This window comes from Nomascus leucogenys, chromosome 2 (genome assembly GCF_006542625.1).
Source record: "Nomascus leucogenys isolate Asia chromosome 2, Asia_NLE_v1, whole genome shotgun sequence".
Taxonomy (NCBI): Eukaryota; Metazoa; Chordata; class Mammalia; order Primates; family Hylobatidae; genus Nomascus; species Nomascus leucogenys.
In genome coordinates, this window is record NC_044382.1 from 63,371,939 (window position 1) to 63,396,927 (window position 24,989).

Here is a 24,989-nt window from a genome sequence, read left to right on the forward strand (position 1 = left end):
CTTTTATTTCTTACTCATTTTTCCCTCTGCCATTTAAAAAAAAAAATGGGTTCTAGAACTTTCTGGGAGTGGGTGGGGCATGTACTCACTGTGCGCCTGCATCATCTTGGACACGTTGAGTCCCTCTCGCATCCTCATGACACACACGCCATAGTTGAAATCAAAGGCATCGCTGGAAAGAGAGGAGGAGAGGTACAGCTTCTCCCCCAGCTCCCACCAGGGAGGTGACCTGGCACCCAGGAGACCAGATGTCTAGAGTTGGCTCTGCCTCTTACCACGCCCTTTCTGTTCTCTGGGCCTCAGTTTCCCCATCTGTATCCTGTACAGGCAGAATTGGAGAGTACCCCAGGACTCCTCCAGCTCTACAGTCTGTGGCACCGTGGATCCTGCAGATCTGGTACTCAGGGGAACCAAGTCCTCCCTGTCCTCCTGATACTTTTGGATAATCCCCCACAACTCTGCCCATGGAGGTGGGGATGGTAATTATTACCTCCATTCTATGGATGCAAAAGCTGAGTTTTGGAGAGTAACTTGCCCATGATCACACAGCTAAGGGAGTGAGCAGCTGGGATTAGAATCACATGGCTGAGACTGTGGACCAAAGGACAGACATGCTCATGAGAGGAGCTTTACTCCAGCAATAGGCTGTCTATAAAGATGTCTGGAGGCCGGGCGCAGTGGCTCACGCCTGTAATCCCAGCAGTTTGGGAGGTCAAGGCAGGCAGATCACCTGAGGTCAGGAGTTCGAGACCAGCCTGGCCAACATGGCAAAACCCCGTTTCTACTAAAAAGTACAAAAATTAGCCGGGTGTGGGGGTGGGCACCTGTAATCGCAGCTACTCGGGAGACTGAGGCGAGAGAATGGCTTGAACCTGGGAGGCAGAGGTTGTGGTGAGCCAAGATCGCACCATTGCACTCCAGCCTGGGCAACAGAACGAGACTCTGTCTCAAAAATAAAAATAATAAAATAAAAAAATTAAAGATGTCTGGAAGACTCTTGTTCCAAAGGTGTATGTACTGCCTGATTGACATAGTGCCCAAGAGCCTGCCCATCACTGGGGTTTGGGCCAATGGGCTGCGCACTGCCCTCCCTGGGCTCCTTAGATCACATATCTCCAGGACAAGGACCTTTCAGGCCCTGCTTTTTGAAGGTTTGGAATGTTGGAGCTGGAGGGAGGCTGGAGATCAGGTGTTCTGTCAGTTGCTGCTGTAATTCTGTTAGCACCTGCTGAGAGGATTGCTCCGAGTCCTACAGCTGGTTAACAGCATACCTGCAAGCAGGTCTCAGGGCCCCAACCCTCAGCCTCATGTTGTTCAGTGATACCACACACAACAACATCAACACGGAAAAGCCACTCAGGGAGGCATCTCTGGACCTCACACAGCAAGCACTGATGAAGAGTTTGGAGTCAGCCCTGAAGTCCCCAGGGAGTTCCATCCTCAGGGCCTGGTTTCATTTCCGTGTTCAGGGGCACCGCCTCAGAGCTCTTGAGCTGGCTCCCTGTGCACCTTCTGGAGCCCACAGGGAGGCATGAGGTTCTCACCTAAAAACTCACGTTTGCAGTTACTCTGAAAAATTAAAAGATCTGGCAACACTGGGCCCATATTTCTGCACGGGCACTAGAGCCCATTCTGCATGGACACGAGCCAAGTAGGAGCCACTCTCACTGGGTTGCCACAGTCTCCACTGCTCCCTATCACCCCATGCCTGGCCCACTTCACTCGTGGTGCTACCTGCCTGGCCCCGGCTGGCTTTGGTATCCGTGACTCATAGGTCAGAGACGGGCATCTTCAGCCTCAGCCTGTTTCTTCTTTAACTTTGAGCAAATGGACTCAACTTCTTTTTCAAAGATGGGGTCTTGCTCTTTCGCCTGGGCTGGAGTGCAGCAGTGCAATCTTCGCTCACTGCAGCCTCCAACTCCTGGGCCCAAGTGAGCTTCCTGCCTCAGCCTCCCAGGTAGCTGGGACTACAGATGCCAGCCACTTTGCCCAGCAGGACTCAACTTCTTAAGCACCCACTACTTCTTTTCCACTTCTCAAGGCCCAATGGCCCAAATTAACAGATCCCAAGCCCCTTCCCCTCCCCCGACTCACTGGAGGATGCCAATGTAGTCTTCCACTGTGGCCGGGTGAGCCGACTGCCAGTTCTTTTTGAACCCGACCACCAGAATGTTGGGCTTCATTCTCCCGAGACCTGCGGCCTACCAGGGGATAGGGGTGAGATGGGGAACCCATCAGAGGGGCAGAGTTGGTGATCCACCTGGCCAGAGCCCCAACTTTCTTATGTCTCCAGATGTGCTGATTCTCAAAATATATATATATATGTATATATAATCTTAAAAATTTTTGTTTTGCACAAAACAAAACTTTATTGGGAGAAAGATGACTGATGGGAGGAAATATCTGAATTCCAGAATCCTCGATTCTAGTTCTCGCTTGGTCACCAACACCCTACATCCCTCCCAGGGCCCCCAAGAGTTAGAATTGGCCAAGGTGACACCAGCCCCCACAGGCTTCCAAGTCAGTTTCCCAGGTCCTCGGCATTCCGAGAAAGTGCCCAAAATCAGCACATCTGGAGACATAAGAAAGTTGGGGCTCTGGGCAGGCATGGTGGCTCATGCCTGTAAACCCAGCACTCTGGGGGGCCAAGGCAGGTGGATCACCCAAGGTCAGGAATTTGAGACCAGCCTGGCCAACATGGTGAAACCCTGTCTCTACTAAAAACACAAAAAAATTAGCCGGGTGTGGTGGCAGGTGCCTGCAATCCCAGCTACTCGGGAGGCTGAGGCAGGAATCTGGGAGGCGGAGATTGTTGCAGTGAGCTGAGATTGCACCATTGCACTCCAGCCTGGGTGACTAGCAAAACAAGTCTCAAAAAAAAAAGTTGGGGCTCCTTTTGCACCAAAAGGGGCTTAAGCAAGGGGCCCCCAAGACTTTCTGCCTTCCAGGTTGTGCCACTGAGCCATAAGTCCTGCAGGGGAGCCCCCAGTCCACGGCACCTGCATGAGGATCTGGACGCCTCTGCGGAGGTCCTCGGCAATGACATCCAAGTAGAAGGCCTTGATCTTCCTCTTGTTCAGCCACTTGGTGTGCCCATCAGCGATGAGCTGGAGCTCAGGCATCCTCTGCTTGTGGGGTCCCTGTGGGTGGGAGGGGCAGGGGACATCACCTGCTGCCTTCACCCTCCAGCCTGAGATTCAGCCCCTCTCCTGCCCTGGAGGCCACCCCGGGGGCTTGGCAGCACCCACGGTGCCCTTTTCTTTTGCCCAGATAAGGGAAACACAAGGAGTGGGGGAGGAAGGGAGAGGGAGGGAGCAGAAAAGAATCAGGGCAGCTGGGGGAGAAGCCAACAAGAGGGGCCAGGAAGGGGAGAGAATGGGGTGTGGACGTCACACCCAGGCGACTCCCCCAGGAGTACTGCCCTGCACCCCTCCAGGGGCCACTCACGATGAGCACGTGGCCACAGATCATCAGGCTGAGGTTCCGGGTGAAGGTGCCCACAAAGTCCACCAGGGCCGGGCGGAAGTTGGGGGGCCCCGTGAGCACCAGGCACTGGGGGCTGAGGAGGGAAGGGAAAAGGGCAGGAGCCATCAGGAGAGAGCCCACGGGGGTCTGGGTGCGAAAGGCACCTCCCAGGCTCCCTGAATGGCGGTGTGGCCACCAGCATGACCCTACATGCTTGGGGCCTCGGCTTCCCGCCTGTAAATCCAGGGTGACTTTTGGGGCCCTTCCCGCTCTTTTGGTGACCTCCACACTAGTCTCCCTGGTCCTTCCTGCTCAGGCCACCAAATGCTACCCCCCATGCATGTCCCCTGCCCTGCCTAGCCCAGCACAGTAGGGGAAAGAACCAAGTCTGGGAGTGAGGAAGCCCGTCACTTACAAACTCATCAGTTACCCAGGAAGGTGACTCAGCCTCTGCGTCGAGAGGCAGCAGAGGGCAGTGGTCAAGGGCCACGACCTGAGTCAACTGGAGCCAGACTTAATCGGCCACTCGCCAGCTGTGTGACCTGGGGCCAGTTACTTAACCTCTCTGTGCCTCAGTGTTCTTGTCCATGACTGGGTTAGTAATTTCCTGGACCTCAGCCGGTTCTTGTAGGGCTGTGTAAGGCACTTTGCAAGCACCTGGCTCATAGTAAGCATGACATAAATAGATATTGCCAATAATTATTAGGATCTGGTGGGAAGAGGATGGCAGGTGCATAAACCTCCTCTACAAAGAGGGGAATCAGCTTTGAAGGGTACCCAGGGGAGGTTCATCACCATTGGCTCCGAGGATACTGTGATGGGAGCTGCAGCAACAATCAGCTTGAAAACAAAGCATGTTTCCACTGTGGAAACTGAGGCATGGAGAGGCCCCTTGACTTGCTTGGTCCCCATCAGGATATGTCCACCCCTGTCTCGTGGTGGCTGGGTGGCTCCTCCACCTCTGTTGCCTCTCTGAGTGGAGGCTGCACACACCCTGGGTCTGCCTGGATCAGGTTTCTAGGCTTGGAAACTCCCAGGGTGGAGCCATCACTGGCCCCAGGGTCCCATGTGGGTCCCAGCAGCTCTGCTCACCGGTAGTTCTTGATGTGGTCTTCCACCTCATTGAGGCCCACCGAATAGCTGAGGGCCAGGTTGTAGGAGCCAGCCTGTACCGAGGAGCCCCAATTTACCTCTGGGGGAGCAAGGGAGCAGCGGGGGTGAGAGCAGTGTTAGGAATCGCTAGAAGAAACCAGACACGTGGAGGGACAGAGGCAATGTCGGCCTTCTCTAGGCACCGGGCACCCGTGGGAGCAGGGCCACCTGGGATGGGCAGCCTGCAGGGTGGAGGCCTACGGACCGTGTGGCTGCACGTTGAAAAGTTACACATCAAGGCCAGGCACGGTGGCTCACATCTGTAATCCCAACACTTTGGGAGGCCGAGGTGGGTGAATCACGTGAGGTCAGGAGTTCGAGACCAGCCTGGCCAACATGGTGAAACCTTGTCTCTACTAAAAATACAAAAGTTAGCTGGGTGTGGTAGCATGCACCTGTAATCCCAGCTACTCAGGAGGCTGAGGCGGGAGAATTGCTTGAACCCGGGAGGTGGAGGTTGCAGTGAGCTGAGATTGTGCCGCTGCACTCCAGCCTGGGTGACAGAATGAGACTCTGCCCCCCAGTCCCCCCCAAAAAATTTACACATCAAGCTCCACACGATATCCTCCTGCCTTGCCAAACCTTCATCCCATGGCCTAGAAGCCCAGGTTGAGACTTAGAATCCCAGGCTTTCTCAGAGTCCTGTTTCCTGCCCTCAGGTTGCTGCCACTCCAGGGTCCTTGCCTGCAGCCAAGCAGAGACCTTGCCTGGAGTCCAAGCTTTGTCTGCCTGCCATCCACACAGCCAGCCCTCGGCCACCCCTGAGGCCTAGGTGTGCACAGCAGCCTGCTGGCCCCTCTTTGGGGACAGCCCTAGGGAAGAGGCCGAAGCAGGCCCTGGACGCTCACTCAGGGTCCTTCGGACAGGGGATTCCAGGGTCCTGGGTACCCAGGGATGGCTTAGAAGTCGAGGCATAGGCCCTGAGTGGGGACATCCCTTGGGGTTCCTTGCCACATGGGGAGGGATAAAGAGGAGGGGCAGAGAGGGGCCCTGGACAGCACAGAGCCCGACTCAGGGCCCTCCAACCGGGGCGGAGGGCAGGGCCGCCTGCATGGCTACCCTGGGGGAGGAGGGCCGCGGCCCCGCAGCTGAGATGCACACCTGGCTTCTTGTAGATCACATAGAGCAGGAGGAAGAGCACCACGCCGATGGCGATGAGGGCCGCCCACCAGGTGAGGAGGAACATGATGACCACGGAGATGACAGCCCCAAACAGTGCCGCCCACTTGTTGTAGTATTGGAATGAAGGTCTCCACCCTGGGCCGAGGGCACCAGTCAGCGGGCATGCCTGGCAGTCGAGCCTCTTTCTAGGCCAGAGCTGCTGGGCAGGGCCTGGCAGTAATGCCACAGTGCCCAGAGCTGGGATCCCAGCCTGTACCCACCAGCCATGAGCACCACCTACCCTGCCTCCTGGGGCTGGGTCTACAGGCTCTGGGGCAAACCACACGCCTGCCTCGGCTGGCATTTCACCAGGAGCATCCAGCTCTGGCCAAATACAGCCACAGGACATCCCATGTCAGCAACAGCACCAGCTCCCATGGCGCCAAGGGTGTGAGATGGAGGGGGAAGGACATGATTCTGCCTGGCTCCCCACCAGCAGGCCAGGCCAGGGCAGCCACTAGTGACAGCTGCCTCATGGTGCAACTCCAGGGCCATTACACACATTGGGGTCTATGTAAAAGGTGGCCTGGTAAAAGACAATGGCAATTTGGAGCTGGTTAGAAAAAGTCTTCCTCAGCCAGGCATGCCTGTAATCCCAGCACTTTGGGAGGCTGAGGCGGGCGGATCATGAGGTCAGGAGATCGAGACCATCCTGGCTAACACGCTGAAACCCCATCTCTACTAAAAATACAAAAAATTAGCTGGGTGTGGTGGCGGGCGCCTGTAATCCCAGCTACTGGGGAGGCTGAGGCAGGAGAACGGCATGAACCCGGGAGGCAGAGCTTGCAGTGAGCCGAGATTGTGCAACTGCACTGCAGCCTGGGCAACACAGCCAGACTCCGTCTCAAAAAAAAAAAAAAAGAAAAGAAAAAGTCTTCCTCAAGATTCTTTATTGCCATCTGCCAGAAGTTTTCCATCATAAACATGCAAATGTATGAAATCTATGATATGAATGGTGCCTCCTAGAGTTATGCAGTGTGCAACCTGCAGCACTGTGTGTGACAGCCCTAGCTGTGACTTTGGGCAATTCTCTTTCTCTGAGGAATCAGGCTTCTGATTCCTGTAAAACTGGGGAAGGAAAAGAATGGAAAACCCCTATAGATGGTAAACAATGTATGAATCCTTGTGAAGTGCACACTGTCAGTGCATGAGAAAGGAGAGCCGCTATTATTATTATCATTATTATTATTACTATTATTTGAGACGGAGTCTTGCTCTGTCACCCAGGCTAGAGTGCAATGGCGCGATCTCGGCTCACTGTAACCTCCCCTTTCCCAGTTCAAGTGATTCTCCTGCCTCAGCCTCCCGAATAGCTTGGATTACAGGTGACCGCCACCACACCCAGCTAATTTTTGTATTTTTGTAGAGACAGGGTTTCACCATGTTGGCCGGGCTGGTCACAAACTCCTGACCTCAAGTGATCCACCCACCTCGGCCTCCAGAAAATGCTAGGATTACAGGCATGAGCCACTGCGCCCAGCCGAGAGCTGGTATTATTATATTAATGTTCCCTTTCAGTGGTTTTAAATTGAGAGGTGACCTTGGGCTGCCGACCTCCACCCATGCCTCCCACTCCCCCTCCATGTCCCAGTTCCCCCTACCCCCTGGGTGCCTCCTCCTGAGGTGGGTGAAGGGTTTGCTTACCAGGCGAGTTGGTGATGGAGGCGTGGAAGCAGCTGAAGTTGATGAGGGCATAGGAGCAGAGGAAGAAGTTGGAAATGATGGGGGCTATGGTGTTGAGCTCAGCTTCGGGGACCCAGGGAGAGAGAGGATAGCCTGTTGGGCAACTCTGCCAAGGACTGGTTTGGCACCCTCCTTCCCAGGGTGGGGGACCCCAGACAGGGCACCAAGGCTCAGTCAGTCTCAACCTTCTCATCTGTGAAATGGGTCCACCTCATCTGTGAGATGGGTCCATCCTTTTGTGAAGCGTAAAGGGATGGTGTCTTGTAAACTGTAAGCGCCCAGCTTTTAAGAAAGTGGGGGTCAGTGTGAGAGTAGACCACATCAGGCTATGGGATGACCAAGGGTAGTGGCTGTCACACTGTTTTGACCACAAATTACAGCAAGAAATACTTTTTTTTTTTTTTTTTTTTTTTGAGACAGAGTCTCGCTCTGTCACCCAGGCTAGAGTGCAGTGGAGTGATCTCGGCTCACTGCAACTTCTGCCTCCTGGGCTCAAGCAATTCTCCTGCCTCAGCCTTCCTAGTAGCTTGGATTACAGGCATACACCACCATACCTAGCTAATTTTTGTATTTTTAGTAGAAACAGGGTTTCACCATGTTGGCCAGGCTGGTCTTGAACTCCTGACCTCAAATGATCCGCCTGCCTCAGCCTCCTAAACTGCTGGGATTACAGGTGTGAGCCATTGTGCCCGGCCAGAAATACATTTTGCAATGTGGCCCAGGACACCTAAGGCTGTAACACAGCTCCACCCCACTGGTACCCCAGTGGTAACCCACCCAAGAACTGCTTCCTCTTCCCTGTCTCCCTGTTCCCCTCCCCTGCTACTGCCCCCAGCACCCCAGATAAACTTTTACGTATGAATCCTTGTCTCAGGGCCTGCTTCTGGGGATCCCAAAACACGATGTGCACCAATGTGCCAGGTCCTCTGTCCATGATTTCATGTAATCACCTAAGAACCCTGCCCGGAGCATCTGAGATCATGGTCCTCAGTCTGAAGTCAAGTCAGACCCACCCAGATGAAAGGACATTGAATCTGAATCAGGGTACATTGCAGGGAAATGTGTTTCTGGGCCCCAGTGAGCAGGAAGCAGAGATGGGGCCCGGGGAACATCAAGTCTGACCAGACTTTTCCATCCCTGCCACCTCTTCATGTGGTCCAGGACCCAGTAGTGCCCGGTGTCTGGAAAGCTTACCTTGGGTAATAGTGACTAGGCTATCAGGGCAAATCTCATGGACTGTGATGCCAGCCTGAACAGCATGGGTTCACTGTTGGCAGGAGGGTGCCCACGAGCCCAGGGAGGCTGGCCAGTAATCCACCCCCATCCCACTCCTGCATAGGGAGCAGGGGCCAGGGGACATCATGTTGCAGCATGGCCACCTCTCTCCTCGTGAGTTCTGCCTCCATGGCTAAGTAAATTAGGCAAGTATCGGGCGTGTGCACATGTGAGTATGTGTGCATATGTGAGGGCGTGTGCATATATGAATGCATGTAGGTCTTCCTGCACACGTGGTCACTTCCTGCCCATCTGAGACACACCTGTTAGGCACTATCGCTCCCATTCTGCAGATGAGAAAAATGAGGCTCAGAGAGGTGAAGTAACTTGTCTAAGGTCACACAGCTGGCACATGGCAAAGCCTGGATAGGAAGTTGATCTAATGAACCGATTACCTGGGCTCTTTTCTCTTAAGACATCTACCACCTTGAAGCCCAAGGAGTCTAGAAGCCCTAGGCCTGAGGAACTGGGTTTGTCTAGTTTATATACCTATGAGGATACTGACCAGCCATTGGTATCCCATCCCAAGGAGGGACCAGTCAGCTTGTCCCATGCTCCAAAGGTGTTCTGGGGTTCATTTAGGCCTGGGGAGGGGGATGCTAGCTGCCAGGACACATGAATGCAGACCAGAGGACCAGGTGGGTTCTCTTCTAACAAAGCAGAAGGCTCTGCTGCCTGACATGGTTTGGGAGCCACCCTGCCTGGAGGTGGGAAGGGGAAGGATCACATGGCCCCCCGATGTCTCCTCCCAGGTGGGGCCTCACCCCTCAAGACTTAGCCTCTGAGTGCCCACTAACTGTCGGGCCCGGCAGGGAGATGAGGAGGCAGGAGAAGAGCCCGGCCCCCAACACCCTCATGGCCGGCCAGGGGAACAGGAGGCCAGGCCCTGTGAGCCCTGGCAGAGCCTTACCGATGATGATGAAGGCCACGGCGATGGCGTAGGCCAGCAGGTAGCCACGCACGGGCTCCTTGTTCTTGCCGTAGCCTTTGCCGAAGAAGCCGATCAGTGGGTACAGCTGGTCCTCACAAAGGCACTGCAGCACAGATGCCGCACTCACCCCCAGGCTGGGATCTGCCACTTCCCCTCCCCTGGGGCCACCTGAGCTCCAGCCCCGGCTCAGTGCCCTCTGTGACCTCCCCAACCTGGGTCCTGGTGTCTGTTTCTATTAAACAGGGATGATCACCTCCCTTCACCCTCCCCGCCCTACCATAAAGACAGTAAAAGAGCATGACTGGGGGGTGGATGGCTTCGGGTAGAGCTTGAATGGTGGAGTTGCAGACAGGATGCAGGTGGCACAGGTGGGAGTTTGGGGTGGGGACTGCAGGTGTTCGTCAAGTCGGAGGGGGCTGCTTCCTTCAAGAGTTTGCTGATAGCTCCTTTTCCCTTCTGGCTAGACACCCCACTCTAATGACACCTTCAGGTGTTTGTAGCAGTCACCCAGGGACCTGCCCTATTGTGCCTCTAGCCCAGGCTCCCCACCCCCTGTCATCTCAACCCCGTTCTGCGGCCTCACCTGGAAGACTTTGGCAGCAGAGACAAGGCACGCCAGGGCGGAGGAGAGGGTGGCCCCGAAGATGCCAGCCGTGATCAGGGGCGCAAAGCCTGACACCATGCTCATGGTCTGTGGGGATTTGGGGCTCAGGGACTCCACGGTGGGGGCTCAGCCAGGAGCCCCCATCTGTGGCACCTCATTCCCTACTGCGGGCAGGGGCTGGGTCCTGAGCTTCCATCTGAGTCCACGACCCACCCCTGGAGATCCCATTGTCCACCCACAGGTCGGGACTGGACAGACCTGGGCTCTGAACTCCTCTCTCCTAAGCCTAGGGCCCAACCCCCAAAACTATGTCCCCCCCCACAAACTTCCAGGCCTGCAAGGGGCCCTGCAGCCTCCACCCAGCCCCCACTGCATCTGGTGGGTCAGCCCTCCTGGCGGTACCTGGTAATAGTTGATGAGGCCGTAGCGGCAGCTGTGCTGCTGGGTGCACTCGGTGAAGTTCCAGCCATAGTTGCAGGCCAGCCCCTCGCAGGCACCCCAGCCGGGGCTCACCGTGTCATTCAGGACCCCAGAAGCATCACGCACCACGCAGGAGCCTGAGAGGAGGAAGGAGAGCATGGGGAGGTCTCCCTTCCCTCCTTATTCTGTCCTCTTCCAGCCCCACCTCTGCAGAGGGCGAGGTGCTGCAGATGATGGGAAGCTGTCCCTTCATTATGCAATGATAATGATGACAATGGAGGTTTGCCCGGAGCCATGCTAAGTACTTTACAACAACCTACGAGCAGGCTTACTATTATTTTTGTTATCGTTGCCATTTTACAGAGGCGCAGAGAGCTTAAGTGACCAAGATCACAATGTCCTCCTTAGATCGGAGACCTGGATCTCAAGCCTCAAGTGGCTGTGAGCTGGACCAACTCCCTTGGCCATTTGTGAACAGCTTGCCTCAAACGGGGCCACTGCGGGGAAGTGCACCTGTGAGGATCTCAGTTCAAGGCAGGTGTTAACAGGCCAGGCCTGGGCTCAAAGCCCAGCTCCACCATTCAGTGGCTGTGTGACCCTGGGCAGGTCACTTAACCTCTCTGAGCCCCCATTTTCTCCTTGGTGAAATAGGGAAAATGACAGTGATAGGACTGGAATGCAAAGGGCGGGGCACCTGGGAAGTCAGTTGCTGGTATCATCATCATCATCATCATCATCACTCCTAGATTTGTCCTGTAGGATTTTCACACTCATGAATCTGGGCCTTCAAGGGACCCAAGGAGCCTGGTCTGACCCCGCCATGCCCACTGCCATGAAGATGCTCTGATCATTGCCAAGATACCCCAGAGATAGGTTCAAGGCTTCACATCCTGAGGCCGCCACACCCTCCCAGCCCAGCTCTCCCTGCTGTTAGAGAGTCGAACGCCACCCTCTGATCCCCTCCAGTGGTTGGGGTTTTGGGACACTGCAGGGTAGAAGCCAGGTCCCTCCTCTTCCTGACCGGCTGGGCCGGCCACTTACCAATCGTGGCTGAGATGGCCAGGTAGGAAATGGTCGTCCAGAAAATGGCCATGAGGGTGCCCTTGGGGATGGCTACAGCAGGGTCCTGCAGGAGGGAGGGAGAGAGGGAGGGAGGGCATTAGGCAGCCCCTGGGCCGCCTTCCGGGCCTGTCCTCCTTGTCTAAGGCTGAGGCTGGGGGCAGCAACCTCTGACCTTGGCCCCTCAGAGCCCCCGTTCCAGCACAGAGAGGAAGGAGCCTCATGACTGAGGACCCCCAGAGAGGGATGAACACAACCAAGACCACGGGGCGGATACTCCACCCAAGGCCCTGGGAGATGGAGGCAGAGAGAAGAAATTCAACAGCTCCACGCCTGGGCCACAAAGGGCACTTGGCCAGGGCTTGCTTTGAGGGTGGTGAGGGCAGGGGCAGGGTGGTGAGCTCTGGAGTCGGCCTGCCTGGGTTCAGTTCCAGGCGGCCAGCTGGGCAGGGGGCTGTGTTCCCACACCCCGGCCCCTCATCTGTCAGGGATGTTGGTGAAATAAATTAAGCCACACTGACACCCCAGATCAGGACTCCCCTCCCCGCCAGCCCTCACGGTATGTTCAATCATTATGCACCAATTGATTTGTCTGGTTCCTCAACCATAAATAGGATACACCCCAAACTTTCTCCTTCCATTCTGAGAAATAAATCTCGGCTCGTATTTTCTTGCTTTCTTTTTTTTTTATTTTTTATTTTTATTTATTTTTTTGAGACAGAGTCTTGCTCTGTCACCCAGGTTGGAGTGCGGTGGCAAGATCTTGGCTCACTGCAACCTCCACCTTCCGGGTTCAAGCGATTCTCCTGCCTTAGCCTCCCAAGTAGCTGGGACTACAGGCATGTATCACCACTATAGGCGCCCTAATTTTTGTATTTTTAGGAGAGAAGGGGTTTCACCATGATGGCCAGGCTGGTCTTGAACTCCTGACCTCAAGTGATCCACCCACCTTGGGCTCCCAAAGTGTTGGGATTACAGGCATGAGCCGCCGCGCCTGGCCGCTCGTATTTTCTTAACAGTGATAACAAGCCTCCACGAACACAGCGTGTGTTCCACTCTTCTAGGCACTTTCTCAAATGTAATTTCCTGAGAAGTGGCCTGGGCACCCCTGCTCAGCTGGTGGGGAAGCTGAGTGCAGAGACAGCTGTGAGGAGGACCCAGCTCTGGGCCTGACCACACCAAGGTCCACATCCTCGGGCTCCAAGGACTAATCCTGGGTGCAGCAACACAGGCTGGGATTTTTACAGTAAGTTCAAGACCTGCTCACCCTCCAGACACAGACCCCAACCTGGAGGCAAAGGCCAGGTCTGCCACGGGAAGTCAATTTATAACCACCCCCCAGCCTTCCCTGGGCTGTTCTGCTCACCATCGAGTTAGCAGATGGCACCACAGATTAGGAGCAAGTCAAAGTGTGTCGGGGGCTGCCAGGAGGAGGTGGGAGGGAGGATGTGGCAGGCCTGAGAAAAATGGGAACAGAGATGTAGAGCTGGAGTCTCTGGAGCCCAGGTCTGCTGGGATCTCCAAGCCTTGACCAAGTGCTCTCTGTGACCCAGACGTGGAGCTGTTGAATTTCTTCTCTCTGCCTCGGTCTCCCAGGGCTTTGGGTGGAGTCTCCACCCCAGGGCTCTGTGGGGCCCCTGCAGGCATAGACTTGCCAGCCCTGCCCGGCAAACCTGTTTGACTCAACTGGGCCATGCACATGGGGTCCCCAGCCCCAAAGCCAACAGAACACGCCAGCCTCCCACCCTGCCTCTAGTGGATTGAATAGTGTCCCCCAAAATTCACATCCACCCAGAACCTCAGAATGTGGCCTTATTTGGAAACAGGGTCTTTGCAGATGCAGTTAGTAAAGATAAGGTCATACCGGATTAGGGTGGGCCCCAAATGCAGTGACTGGTGTCCTTACAAGGAAAGGACCCACAGATGAAAGAAGGCCATATGAGACAGAGACAGAGACTGGAGTGATGCAGTTGCCAGCCAAGGAAAGCCACTGTCAGCAGCCACCAGAAATTAGGAAGAGGCAAGGCAGGATTCTCCCCTGGGTTTTCAGGGGGAGCCTGGTCCTGCCGACACCTGGATCCCGGACTTTTAGCCTCCTGAACTGGGAGGGAATATAGGTCTGTGTTTAAGCCACCCAATTTGTGGTGAAAACACAAATACGCCAGCCATCAACCCCCATCCTGCCTCCTGCATCTAGATCTGAGATCTCAGCCCCTGGACGTGCTGGGAAGAGGCAGGCAGAGAAGAGGTGAGCTGGGTAGAGGTGGGCTGAGATGTGGACCTGGATGTGCCTAACTTTGAGAATGTTGCCTGGGGATTTAACAAAGTTAGGCACATCCAGGTCCACATCTCAGCCCACCTCTTCCCTGCTAAGTGCACTGGGAGAAGCCCCTTAACATCCCTGAGCCTCAGTTTCCCCATCTGTGGAATCAGAAAATAACTTGGCAGGTGACAAGTGCCCATAAATGTGAGCTATTGGGGTGGGGGCAGGATTCTGCACAGGGGCATGCCCTGAGGCAGCACAAAACATATTTGTTAGATGATGAAATTGTGATGTAGTTGAGGCCTCTCTGTTTTAGAAATTGGCATTCCGGCTTCTCTGCCACCTGTGTAGTCCTGGGCAGGCCCCCGAACCTCTCTGACCTTGGCTTGCTTGTCTATATCATGGTAAAAATGACAATGATGACAAGAAGCTCTTAGCTCCTGCTCTGACCCAGGCACTATTCTAAGCACTTTACACGAATTAGCACATGGAATCCTCCCCACCACCCTGGAAGGCGGGGGCTGTACTCGTCCCATTTTAGAATTGGGGAAGCTGAGGCCCAGGGAGTTGTAAAGGGACTAGCCCAAAATGTCGCAGTGAGGGCTCCACAAACAGTGGCTTTGCTGCTGAGGATGCTGTCCCACAGGATGGGTGCAGGCCATCCAAGAGCCCCTTAAAGCTTGAGGGCATTTAGGACAGAGTGCAGGCGCGCGGGCCTCACCCAGCTTCGAGACAGCTGACGCCTGCTGGTTTGTAACCTAAAAAGCTTGATGAGGCATCGAGATAAATTCCCAGGCAACGATCTAATGAGGCTCCATGGAATCCAGGCTGTCTGAGTACAGGCCCAACCTCTGCAGGACCTCAGGGCAGGCAGATCAGGCCTCTGCTGGCCATTCCCCAGACAAAGGAGAGGAGCCAAACCAACGGCTGTTCTCCAATTTCCAGGCCCTGCCCAACACTGCCTGGTGCACAGCTGGTTAAAGCCAGGCTGGCTTCATAGTCGACTCCATGTGCAATCCTTTTTTTTGCGGGGGGGTGGTTTGAGACAGAGTTCCGCTCTGTCACCCAGGCTGGAGTGTAGTGGTGCGATCTTGGCTCACTGCAACCTCTGCCTCCCAGGTTCTAGCAATTCTCCTGCCTCAGCCTGCCAAGTAGCTGGAATTACAGGAGCCCACCACCACACCCGGCTAATTTTTATGTTTTTAGTGGAGACTAAAACATAGTTTCATCATGTTGGCCAGGCTGGTCTCGAACTCCTGACCTCAAGTGATACACCTGCTCTGGCCTCCCAAAGTGCTGGGATTACAGGCATGAGCCACTGTGCCTGGCTCGATGCACCGCTCTTAATTTGCTTAAGAAAATGCGTCAAGGAGCACCTTCCAAATAAGACTGGAGGTTTGGGGTAGGGGTTAGCTGTGATTTCCAGCATGGGGCTAGCTCCCCATTCATCACCCCCTCTTGCCTGCCACCTCCTTTGAGCAAAGGCTCCACCAGCTTCTCACCTTTCAAAGCCCAGCTCTGGCGCCTCCTGCACCCAGAAATTCTGCTGGAACCCCTGCCAACATTAGTCTCTCCTTCTCCCTGATGGTACAGCACTTGTGCTACTGCTCAAACCCTGCATTTCACCATGATTCAGTCAACAAACATGTACAGAGCACTTAATATGTGCCAGGCTCTGAGCTGGGAGGGAATAGGGAGATAGATGCAAGTCTCCATTCTCCAGATGCCGGGGCAACAGATACACATTTGGCCCGACATCATTATGCTGGGGAACCATGACTCTGATGGAAGGGGTGGGAGAGATGATAGTTGAAGGAGGTATTTGAAAGAGAAACAGGCCAGGAGCAGTGGCTCACTCCTGTAATCCCAGCACTTTGGGAGGCCCAAGCGAGTGGGTCACCTGAGGTCAGGAGTTTGAGACCAGCCTGGCCAACATAGCAAAACCCCGTCTCTACTAAAAAATACAAATATTAACTGGGCGTGGTGGCAAGCACCTGTAATCCCAGCTACTCAGGAGGCTGAGGCAGGAGAGGCGGAGGTTGCAGTGAGCCAAGATAGTGCCATTGCACTCCAGCCTGGGCAACAAGAGCAAAACTCCATCTCAAAAAAAAAAAAAGAAAGAAAGAAAGAAAGAGAAACAGAACAGACTTTCAGGGTAAAAAAGCAAGCGTATGGAGTTGCAGGTAGAGAGCGCAGCACAGGCAAAGGCATGGAGGAGGGACAAGGTAACATGGGCAAAGCAGTAGAGCCTCAGGGCTGGAGCAGGCTCATGGAAAGGGTGGCACTGGTCAGGGATGAGGCTAGACAGGCAGGCGGGAGCCTTGAATGCCAAGCCAAGAAGCCTGCCTGCAGCAAGGCAGTGGGGAGCCCTGGGAGGATGTCAGCCCAGCAAAGATGTGCATGATCAAGGCTGAGCTCTTAAGGTCACAGCTGGGCCAGTCTTCCCCTAAGGCTGAGAGTTCTGGGAACTAGGGAGGAACCTAGCCATTCTGTGGTATCCCTCAAGCCTAGAATGCAGCTGGTCTTCATAAACAACCTCAGAATGGAATGGAATCAGTTGGATTGGGTTGAACTGAGCTGAGTTGGACTGGACTGGACTTTAGAAGCCCTGCCTCCCAGGTCTCAGTGCCCAGCAGCAGATGCCAGTAGAGCAGGGAGCAGGATTCTGCTCACAGCCCCTGTGGGGTGCCAGGACAGAGGAGAGACAAGTATTCTGCTCACCTTGAGGTCACCGGATATGTTGGCCCCTGCCAGGATGCCTGTGGCCGAGGGGAAGAAGATGGAGAACATTCCGAAGAAGGTGCCATCTGGACCCCGCCAGTCAGGCACCAAGTTTTGGACAAAAATGTCCGCTGGAAAAGCAAGGCCTGATGAGTAAGGCTCACCTGGAGGGCTTGACCCCCCTCGCTGGGACCCACTGGGCAGGCAGCCCCTGACCATGGGATTGGGTAATCTCATCCTCCCAGTGTCCACAGAATGGGCCAGATTCCTGAGTAGAGAGTCCCTGTCCCCAGAGCCATGGTCAGGGCCTCGATCAGCACATACCCCGGTAGCTGAAGAAGCCTTTGGAGGCCTTGTCCTCAGATGGGGGGATCAGCGTCCCCACTAAATAGTTGGCAAAGGAGACCATGATGACAAGGAAGAACAGCACCTGGGCCTGCGGGGGGCGAAGGACCCTAGAGGTCAGATAGTCTGGTTCTACCTCTCTGGGTAGCCCGGCCAGAAAATGATTTGCCCAGGGCCCGTTTCTCCATTATTCACTCACTCATTCATTCAACACCCATTATACAGCAGGATCTGTTCGAGGAGTTGGGAATATAGCAGTGAACAAGACCGCCAAAGCCTCTTGTCTTGGCTGATAAATGAGGATGAATTTAAAGTAAGAAGAGGTTTGGGAGGCCGAGGTGGGCAGATCACCTGAGGTCAGGAGTTTGAGACCAGCCTGGCCAACATGGGGAAACCCTGTCTCTACTAAAAATACAGGCCGGAAACAGTGGCTCAAACCTGTAATCTCAGCACTTTGGGAGACCGAGGCGGGAGGATCACCTGAGGTCAGGAGTTCGAGATCAGCCTGGCCAACACGGTGAAACCCCATCTATACTAAAAATACAAAAATTAGCCAGGCATGGTGGTGGGTGTCTGTAATCCCAGCTACTTGGGAGGCTGAAGCAGGAGAATTACTTGAGACCAGGAGGCAGAGGTTGCAGTGAGCCGAGATCACGCCTCTGCACCCCAGCCTAGGTGACAGAACGAGACTCCATCTCAAAAATAAATAAATAAACAAACAAACAAATAAATAAATAAATAAATAAAGAACAGGGAGTGTGATGGGGACTGGGTGGAGCTCATTTAGCAGGATGACCTGGGAAGGTGTCACCAGAGAGAAGGTGTTTAGCAGACACCTTAAGTGGGAGAACGAACAAGCCAGAGAACTGTCCAGGGAATTCAGCTCAGGGCATCCGAGGAAGAGTGAGGAGGCCACCCTCTGACAGCTGCAGGTCAGAGAATGCGGGGAGAGGACAGGCTGCAGGGGCCAGGTCCTTCCCTGCCTGTAGGGCCTGTCCGGCTGAGTCTGCCAGCAGGATCCATGATTCAGTTGAAAGCCATACCTCCCCAGGCTCCCTTGCAGCCGTGCGTGACAGCGATAGTGCAACTTCCGGATGGTGCCATAAAGAGAAACAGAAAAGGGAATTCCCTCCCTTTCATTTCCCCCTTCTTTGCTTTCCCTCTGACTGGAGGGGATGGGGGCACGGTGGACCAGGTGGACAAAGGCCATGGCGCAGGGATGGAGGGAGCACAAGACGGAAGGAGTCTGGGTGCCCGGCCCCCTGGAGCCACCATGCCTACCCTGGGCCATGTGGACCTAGGTTGTCACACAAAAGAGATACAAAGCAGCAGGGCACGGTGGCTCACACCTGTAATCCCAACACTTTGGGAGGCCAAGGCAGGCAGATCACTTGAGGTCAGGAGTTTGAGACCAGCCTGACCAACATGGTGAAACCCCGTCTCTACAAACAATACAAAAATTAGCCAGGTGTGGTGGCAGGTGACTGTAATCCCAGCTACTCAGGAGGCTGAGGCAGGAGAATCACTTGAACCCAGGAGGTGGAGGTTGCAGTGAGCCGAGATGGTACCATTGCACTCCAGCACGGACATCGAGCAAGATTCTGTCTCAAAAAAAAAAAGAGAGAAAAGAAAAGAAAAAGAAAAGGCAGAGGACCAGGGAGGGCCCAGGCCAGGCGACCCTCGCTTCTCCACGTGACCACCTCCACGTCCCCCTCCTCCATGGCCTCCTCACCTTGGACTCCCACTCCATGCCGGCCAGGGAGATGGCTAGCAGCACAGTGACCGAGACCACGCCGATGATGCGGATGTCGTTAATGGGGTCCACAATGGGTGCCCCATACTCCTGGGGAGGGAAAATGGGTCAGGCTGCAAGCCACCCTCTGAACTCCCCATCCCCCAGACTCTGCCCACCTAGGAGGCACCTCCTGTGGGGTGCACTCTGCTGGGACGATGTTAACTCAAGCACCACCGCTGCCATCGAGTCCCCAAAGCAGCTGCTGCATGGGCCTGGACAGTGTGGCCCTAAAGGCCACACACACCCCCAAAGGGGACTTGTGGGAAAGGAACGGCCTTTATTTGATGAGATTGTCACTCTCATCCACAGTGATCAGGCTGTGATTCCTGATGGGTGAAATCAGGCAGAGCAGCAGGAGGGCCCAGCCCACATGGGGCGGAGGAGAGTGCAGTGGGCTGCCCAGATCCCTCTACCCAGGGTCCAGCCCCCAGCCTCACCTGGAGCAGGTCCCGCACAGTCTCTGCAAAGCCCACAGTGTGCATGGCCACACCCACGGCATTGGCGAAAGCAAAAATGAGGCCGATGGAGCCCCCAAGCTCTGGGCCCAGACTCCGGGAGATGAGGAAGTAGGTGCCACCTGTCAGGGCAGAGTCGGGAACCATGAAACCAGATGAGTCGGTTTGCTGGGGTGGACTCAGAGCAAGCAGAGGCCACAGGACCCACGGGGCAGGAGATAGCTGAGGCCATCTCATGGTGTAGACAGCCTGCCTAGAGCCCTCTCCTGGAACCACAGGAGTGGCTGGGTGTCCCATTGGGTTGGGGAAGTTGGGAGTTCTGTTCCCAGGATTAGGAGCCCACGAGAGGAGGGCCTTGGTGGGAAGGGGGATGGCCCACCTGACTTGACCTTGCCATTGGTGGAGATAGCCGAGATGGAGAGGCCTGTGATGGAGGTCACCGTGACCGACAGCAGGATGATGATCCAGGTCAGGACTGCAGGGGGCACCCAAAGCTTAGGCAGGGCATTTCCCGGGGGAGGAGCCCCAGTTTGCCTACTCATTCACCATGTGACCTACGTTCATCTCCCTTCTCTGAGCTTCAGTTTTCTCATCTGAAAAATGGGTCTCTGTCACCTTGGGAGGCCGAGGAGGGCAGATCACAAGGTCAGGAGTTCAAGACCAGCCTGGCCAACATGGTGAAACCCCGTCTCTACTAAAAATACAAAAATTAGCCGGGCATACTGGCACGTGCCTGTAGTCCCAGCTACTTGGGAGGCTGAGGCAGGAGAATAGCTTGAACCCAGGAGGCAGAGGTTGCAGTGAGCCGAGACCACGCCACTGCACTCCAGCCTGGGTGACAGAGTGAGACTTTGTCTCAAAAAAAAAAAAAAAAAAGGGTCTCTGTCTACCTCCTGCCATACTCTGAATAGCCAGGGAGCCTTTGAGCCAGCATTTATTGGATTGTTAGGTATGGAGGGGAAGCTACCCTCGTTTAATAATAAAAAATAAAGTAGCAGTTACCACTCCGTGATCACCTCTAGGAGCCAGATCTGTGCTGTGTTTTTACTTGCATCCTGTAAACCCCACAACAGCTCCATGAGGTAGGTTCTGTTATCATCCTCATTTTCCTAATGAGGAGGAATCCAAGGCTCAGAGAGGTTAAGAAACTCGCCCAAAGTCACATAGCAGGCTACAGAGCTAGCATCTGAGTCCTGTTCTGTCCAGAGTGCAGCTTTCTTTTTTTTTTTTTTTTTTTTTTGAGATGGAGTTTCACACTCTGTCACCCAGGCTGGAATGCAGTGGCATGATCTTGGCTCACTGCAACCTCTGCCTCCCAGGTTCAAGCAATTCTCTGACTCAGCCTCCTGAGTAGCTAGGATTACAGTCAACTGCCAACCATGCCTGGCTAATTTTTTTATATTTTTAGTAGAGACAGGGTTTCACCATGTTGGCCAGGCTGGTCTTGAACTCCTGACCTCGTGATCCACCCGCCTCGGCCTCCCAAAGTGCTGGGATTACAGCCTCCCAAAGCGTGAGCCACCATGCCTGGCCAGAGTGCAGCTTTCTAACCTGCAAGATTTGAGGTAGAAATGGGCTCTGAGAGGTTAACTGGCTTACTGAGGGCAAACAGCCCTTAGGCCTTCTGACCCCATGTCCAGCGTGCCTCTGCCACACCACCCCGACCCCTGTCACTGCAGGGGCCCGAGACTGAACCAGGGAGGAGAAGGCCTGGCCCTTTGGTCTCTGCAGCTTAAATTTAATGCTGCAACCTTGGGGCTTGGGAAGAACAGGATTTAGGCAGGCCCTCCCTCCTCTTCCCCAGGGGGACACTCACCGATGCCTGCCTGGGCCGTAATCCAGGGCAGCCGCAGGTAGAGGATCACGCCCCAAATGTTGAGCATGCAACGAATCTGGGAGGACAGGGGGGTCAGAGGCCACCTGGGTGGACACCCAAAGGCCAAATGACAAGTCTCTGTCCCTTACTATGGCAGGGTATCGAGCACCTAGGCCCTGGGGACACCTGGGTCCCTTCTTCACCCACTTCAGTAGGTTCCCAGTCTGGTTCTATGGGGCAAGAGGGTGAGAGTCACCCAGAGACCCACCTATCCCTCCCACCTATTTTCCCTCCCTCCTGTTGAGGCCTGACGCTGGGCTACGAGCACTGTTCCCCCTCACTGTATCCATCCCAAGCCCAGGATCCTGTGTCTGCCAGCCCCGACCATGGCCCCAGTGGTCAGCAGTTGATCCAGAGCCTGGCATTTACAGGGAGCTCAGCAAATGCCAGGTGAGCCAGCGCCCCATGTACAAGCAGATATCAGAGCTCAGGTGGCTGTGACTTCAGCTTCCAAATTTAAAGCAAAGCCAGAGGCCAAGATGGAGGCTGAAGCTTCTAGGTGGGAGGGGCTGGTGTGGTCGCTGTCCGCACTGAGTTGCAGGGCCTTTCCCGGCTCTGGCAACACAGCCCGGGAGGGAGATCCCAGCTCTGAATATGAGCATCTGGGGGTCGGGGAGGGCTCGTGGTTCAGATGGAGAAACGGAGGCACAGCCAGTTGGCAGCGTTAAGATCAGAATCCCAGCCTCCTGCCTCCCAGAGCAGGGCTAAAGCCTTCTACATCCCATAAGATCCCCTCTGTAAAGTCCCATAATGTCTCCAAAGCCATGTGTACTTGATTCTCTGCTGTCTGGAAACTTAATCCTGCTCTACACTACAGCAAACCTTTTCCTTCCCTTCATGGAGGAGAAAAACACATTTACCGATGTGTGTGTTTAGTGCAGCCCCCTGGTGGCTTTTTAGGGAAACACAGTTTCTTCTAATTACTCCCCGGCAGGCATTAATCTATTGTCCATTGATCTATTAACTCACTGAATTCATTGGACAGAATGGGAAACTGAAGCCCCACCAGGGCCTGAGAGTCAGAGCTGAGCCTGGATGGAGCTCTGCCAGCCCACCTCCATTTCTGGACATCACGCACCATCCACACCCCACTCACCATCACCCCCTTGACCCAGCCGAAGCGCACAGGCTCCTCAGGGTTCTTCTCGCTGCTGGTGCCTGCCTCGTCCTCCACCAGCCCATCAGTCATCTCGTGGCTGGGCCGGCTGTCAAAGGCCAGGGCATGCAGGTGTCTGCCTTCCTGCTGGCAGTCCAGAGACCACAAGTCAGGCAGGTAGGGGTGCTAGGGACAGCGTCTCTGCATCCAGCCCACTGACCTGCACCACTGCGCCCCATACCGAGCACCCCCCGACCCCTCAACCCACTGGGTGTTGAGCTGCTTGAGAGGCTTTTAAAATGCTCCCTAGGCCAGGAGCAGTGGCTCACACCTGTAGTCCCAGCACTTTGGGAGGCCAAGGTGGGTGGATTGCTTGAGCTCAGGAGTTCAAGACCTGCCTGGGCAACAAGGTAAAACCCTGTCTCTACTAAGAAATACAAAAATTAGCTGGGCATGGTGGCGTGCACCTGTAGTCCCAGCTACTCGAGAGGCTGACATAGGAAGATCTCTTGAAGCCAGGAGGTGGAGGTTGCAGTGATCCAAGATCAGATGACACAGGAGACTCGGAGTCCTGGGCGCTCCTGCTCATAACACCTCCTCCCGCTGGGAGAGCAGTGGCCTTAGATGTGATTAGGCAGTTGCCCAGCCTTGTAACAAGGGACAGGATTATTATCACCCTGGAGAGGTGAAAGCTTGTCCAAGGCCACATAGTCGGTCCCTGGAGGGCTGGGTCTTGAAACCAGGCCTCTACCTCTGGGGCACTGGGAGGTCTCCTGGTTTGTGCCCCAAGTGACTGATGCCCTCCTCTGGGGCTTTCTTCCTGGCACTTCATCTCAGTATGGAGCCAAGGGCCATGTCTTGGTTTGCTCTGGGGTGGGGAAAAGTCCTGCGAACTTAGTAAGTCTTAGCCTCAGAATCAAGAACAATTCTGGGCTGGGTGTGGTGGCTGATGCCTGTAATTCCAGCATGTTGGGAGGCCAAGGTGGGTGGATCCTTTGAGGTCAGGAGTTCAAGACCAGCCTGGCCAACACGGCAAAACCCTGTCTCTACTAAAAATACAAAAATTAGCTGGGTGTGGTGGTGCGCTCCTGTAATCCCAGCTACTCGGGAGGCTGAGGCAGGAGAATCACTTGAACCCAGGAGGCGGAGGTTGCAGTGAGCCGAGATCACACCACTGCACTCCAGCCTGGGCGACAGAGCCAGACTCCGTCTCAGAAAAAAGAAAAAAGAAAAATAAAAGAGAAGAAAAAAGAACAATTAGGCCCAATTATCATACGGGAAAAGTGAGGCCAGGCAGGGATTATGACAATCCACCTTCCAGCCCTCCACTCTTCACAGTCCAGCCTCCCAGGCAGCAAACCCAGCGAGCCCCCTCTCTGAGGTGAACCTTCCCAGGCCCTTCTTTCCCTGTCTCTTTCAGGGGTGTGCACCTGCTTGCATGCTTCTACTGACTGGAAGCTCATTATCTCTCTAGGCCTCCCACTCTAGCTTTGGGTTGCTAGTGATTGGCTAATATACATTCCAACATGTGCCCAGATTTCTGCAGCTCCACTATTTCACTGGGGCCTCTCAACCCAGGAAGAAGATGCTCCTCCATCCCCAAGGCACAGATGATAGAACTGAGGCTCAGAGAGGTTAGGTAGCTGGGTCGAGGTCACACAGCAAGGAAGTGGCCAGTCTTCTGAAACAGCACTTACCTTGAGGAAAGAGTGCAGGTCAGCCAGTGTGGGCCGGACCTTCCGGGGCTCACCAGGCTGGGTGCTGTTGGCATAGTGCTCGTATGCTGGCACCACATCGATCGTGTTGTAGCCAAAGGTACGCATGCAGAAGGTGCTGCCGTGGGTCAGGTGGCTGGGGTGGCTGCTGTCATAGGCAGCTGGTGGAGAGGGCTCATCACTGCTCAGCAGTGTGCTGATGGTGAAGCGCCCACTGCACAAAGTGGCGTCCCCAGGTGTCTCTGTTGTGGGCAGTTCTGCCATTGTCGCCTGGGTGTCCAGGGAGGGGCCAGGGTCGGCAAGGACACACAGGGTGGTTTTATAGGCTGCGTCTGCACTGGAGAGGAGGCAGGGCGGTTGGCCTAAACCGCCCGTGGCTGGTGAGCAGGGTCCCCGGACAGGGCAGGAGGCAGAACACCATTTGATTGTGGAGATAGGGGACCCGCCTTGGATCTGGAGGGCTGGGCTGGCCCAAAGCCAGCCACTCCCTGAGTCCTGGAGTGGCTCTTCTGAGTCTGGGGGCAGCAGAGATCTTCAGCCAGGACCCAAGAAGGAGTTGTCAGAGAGGACCCTGAGGAGCCCTATAAGGGATCCTAGAAATAGCCTGGTGGCCTTGTAGCAGGACGAGCCGCAGACAAAACTCCTCAGACACCGAGTTAAAGAAGGAAGGGGTTTATCCGGCCTGGGGGCATTGGCAAGACTCCTGTCTCAAGAGCCGAGCTCCCCGAGTGAGCAATTCCTGTCCCTTTTAAGGGCTCACAACTCTAAGGGGGTGCGTGTGAGAGGGTCGTGATTGATTGAGCAAGCAAGGGGTACGTGACTGGGGGCTGCATGCACCGGTAATTAGATCGGAACAAAACAGGACAGGGATTTTCACAGTGCATTTCTATAAAATGTCTGTAATCTAAAGATAACATAACCGATTAGGTCAGGGGTCGATCTTTAACTACCAGGCCCAGGGTGTGGCCCTGGG

At 54.9% G+C, this 24,989-nt stretch overlaps 1 protein-coding gene across 4 annotated transcripts in view; it reads right to left on the reverse strand.

Moving 5' to 3' along the window:
- SLC12A3 (solute carrier family 12 member 3) overlaps positions 1–24,303 on the reverse strand; it is a 49,390-nt gene extending 25,087 nt beyond the window's left edge. For 2 of the 4 annotated variants that reach the window (XM_030822975.1, XM_030822961.1), the window contains exons 1-19: positions 23,999–24,303; positions 22,302–22,448; positions 21,146–21,221; positions 19,709–19,804; positions 19,312–19,451; positions 18,812–18,922; positions 17,059–17,170; positions 16,735–16,865; positions 11,733–11,817; positions 10,674–10,828; positions 10,251–10,358; positions 9,647–9,770; positions 7,423–7,524; positions 5,719–5,874; positions 4,558–4,657; positions 3,448–3,559; positions 3,000–3,140; positions 2,095–2,201; positions 90–172 (exon numbers count right to left, since the gene is read on the reverse strand). In XM_030822975.1, the coding sequence (XP_030678835.1) occupies positions 90–172; positions 2,095–2,201; positions 3,000–3,140; positions 3,448–3,559; positions 4,558–4,657; positions 5,719–5,874; positions 7,423–7,524; positions 9,647–9,770; positions 10,251–10,358; positions 10,674–10,828; positions 11,733–11,817; positions 16,735–16,865; positions 17,059–17,170; positions 18,812–18,922; positions 19,312–19,451; positions 19,709–19,804; positions 21,146–21,221; positions 22,302–22,448; positions 23,999–24,280 (2,368 nt within the window). In that variant the 5' untranslated portion in view covers positions 24,281–24,303. The remainder of the gene's footprint in view (positions 1–89; positions 173–2,094; positions 2,202–2,999; positions 3,141–3,447; positions 3,560–4,557; positions 4,658–5,718; positions 5,875–7,422; positions 7,525–9,646; positions 9,771–10,250; positions 10,359–10,673; positions 10,829–11,732; positions 11,818–16,734; positions 16,866–17,058; positions 17,171–18,811; positions 18,923–19,311; positions 19,452–19,708; positions 19,805–21,145; positions 21,222–22,301; positions 22,449–23,998) is intronic. The other 2 variants (XM_030822970.1, XM_030822981.1) reach the window with 2 other exon arrangements.
- Between the last annotated feature and the right edge of the window lie 686 nt (positions 24,304–24,989).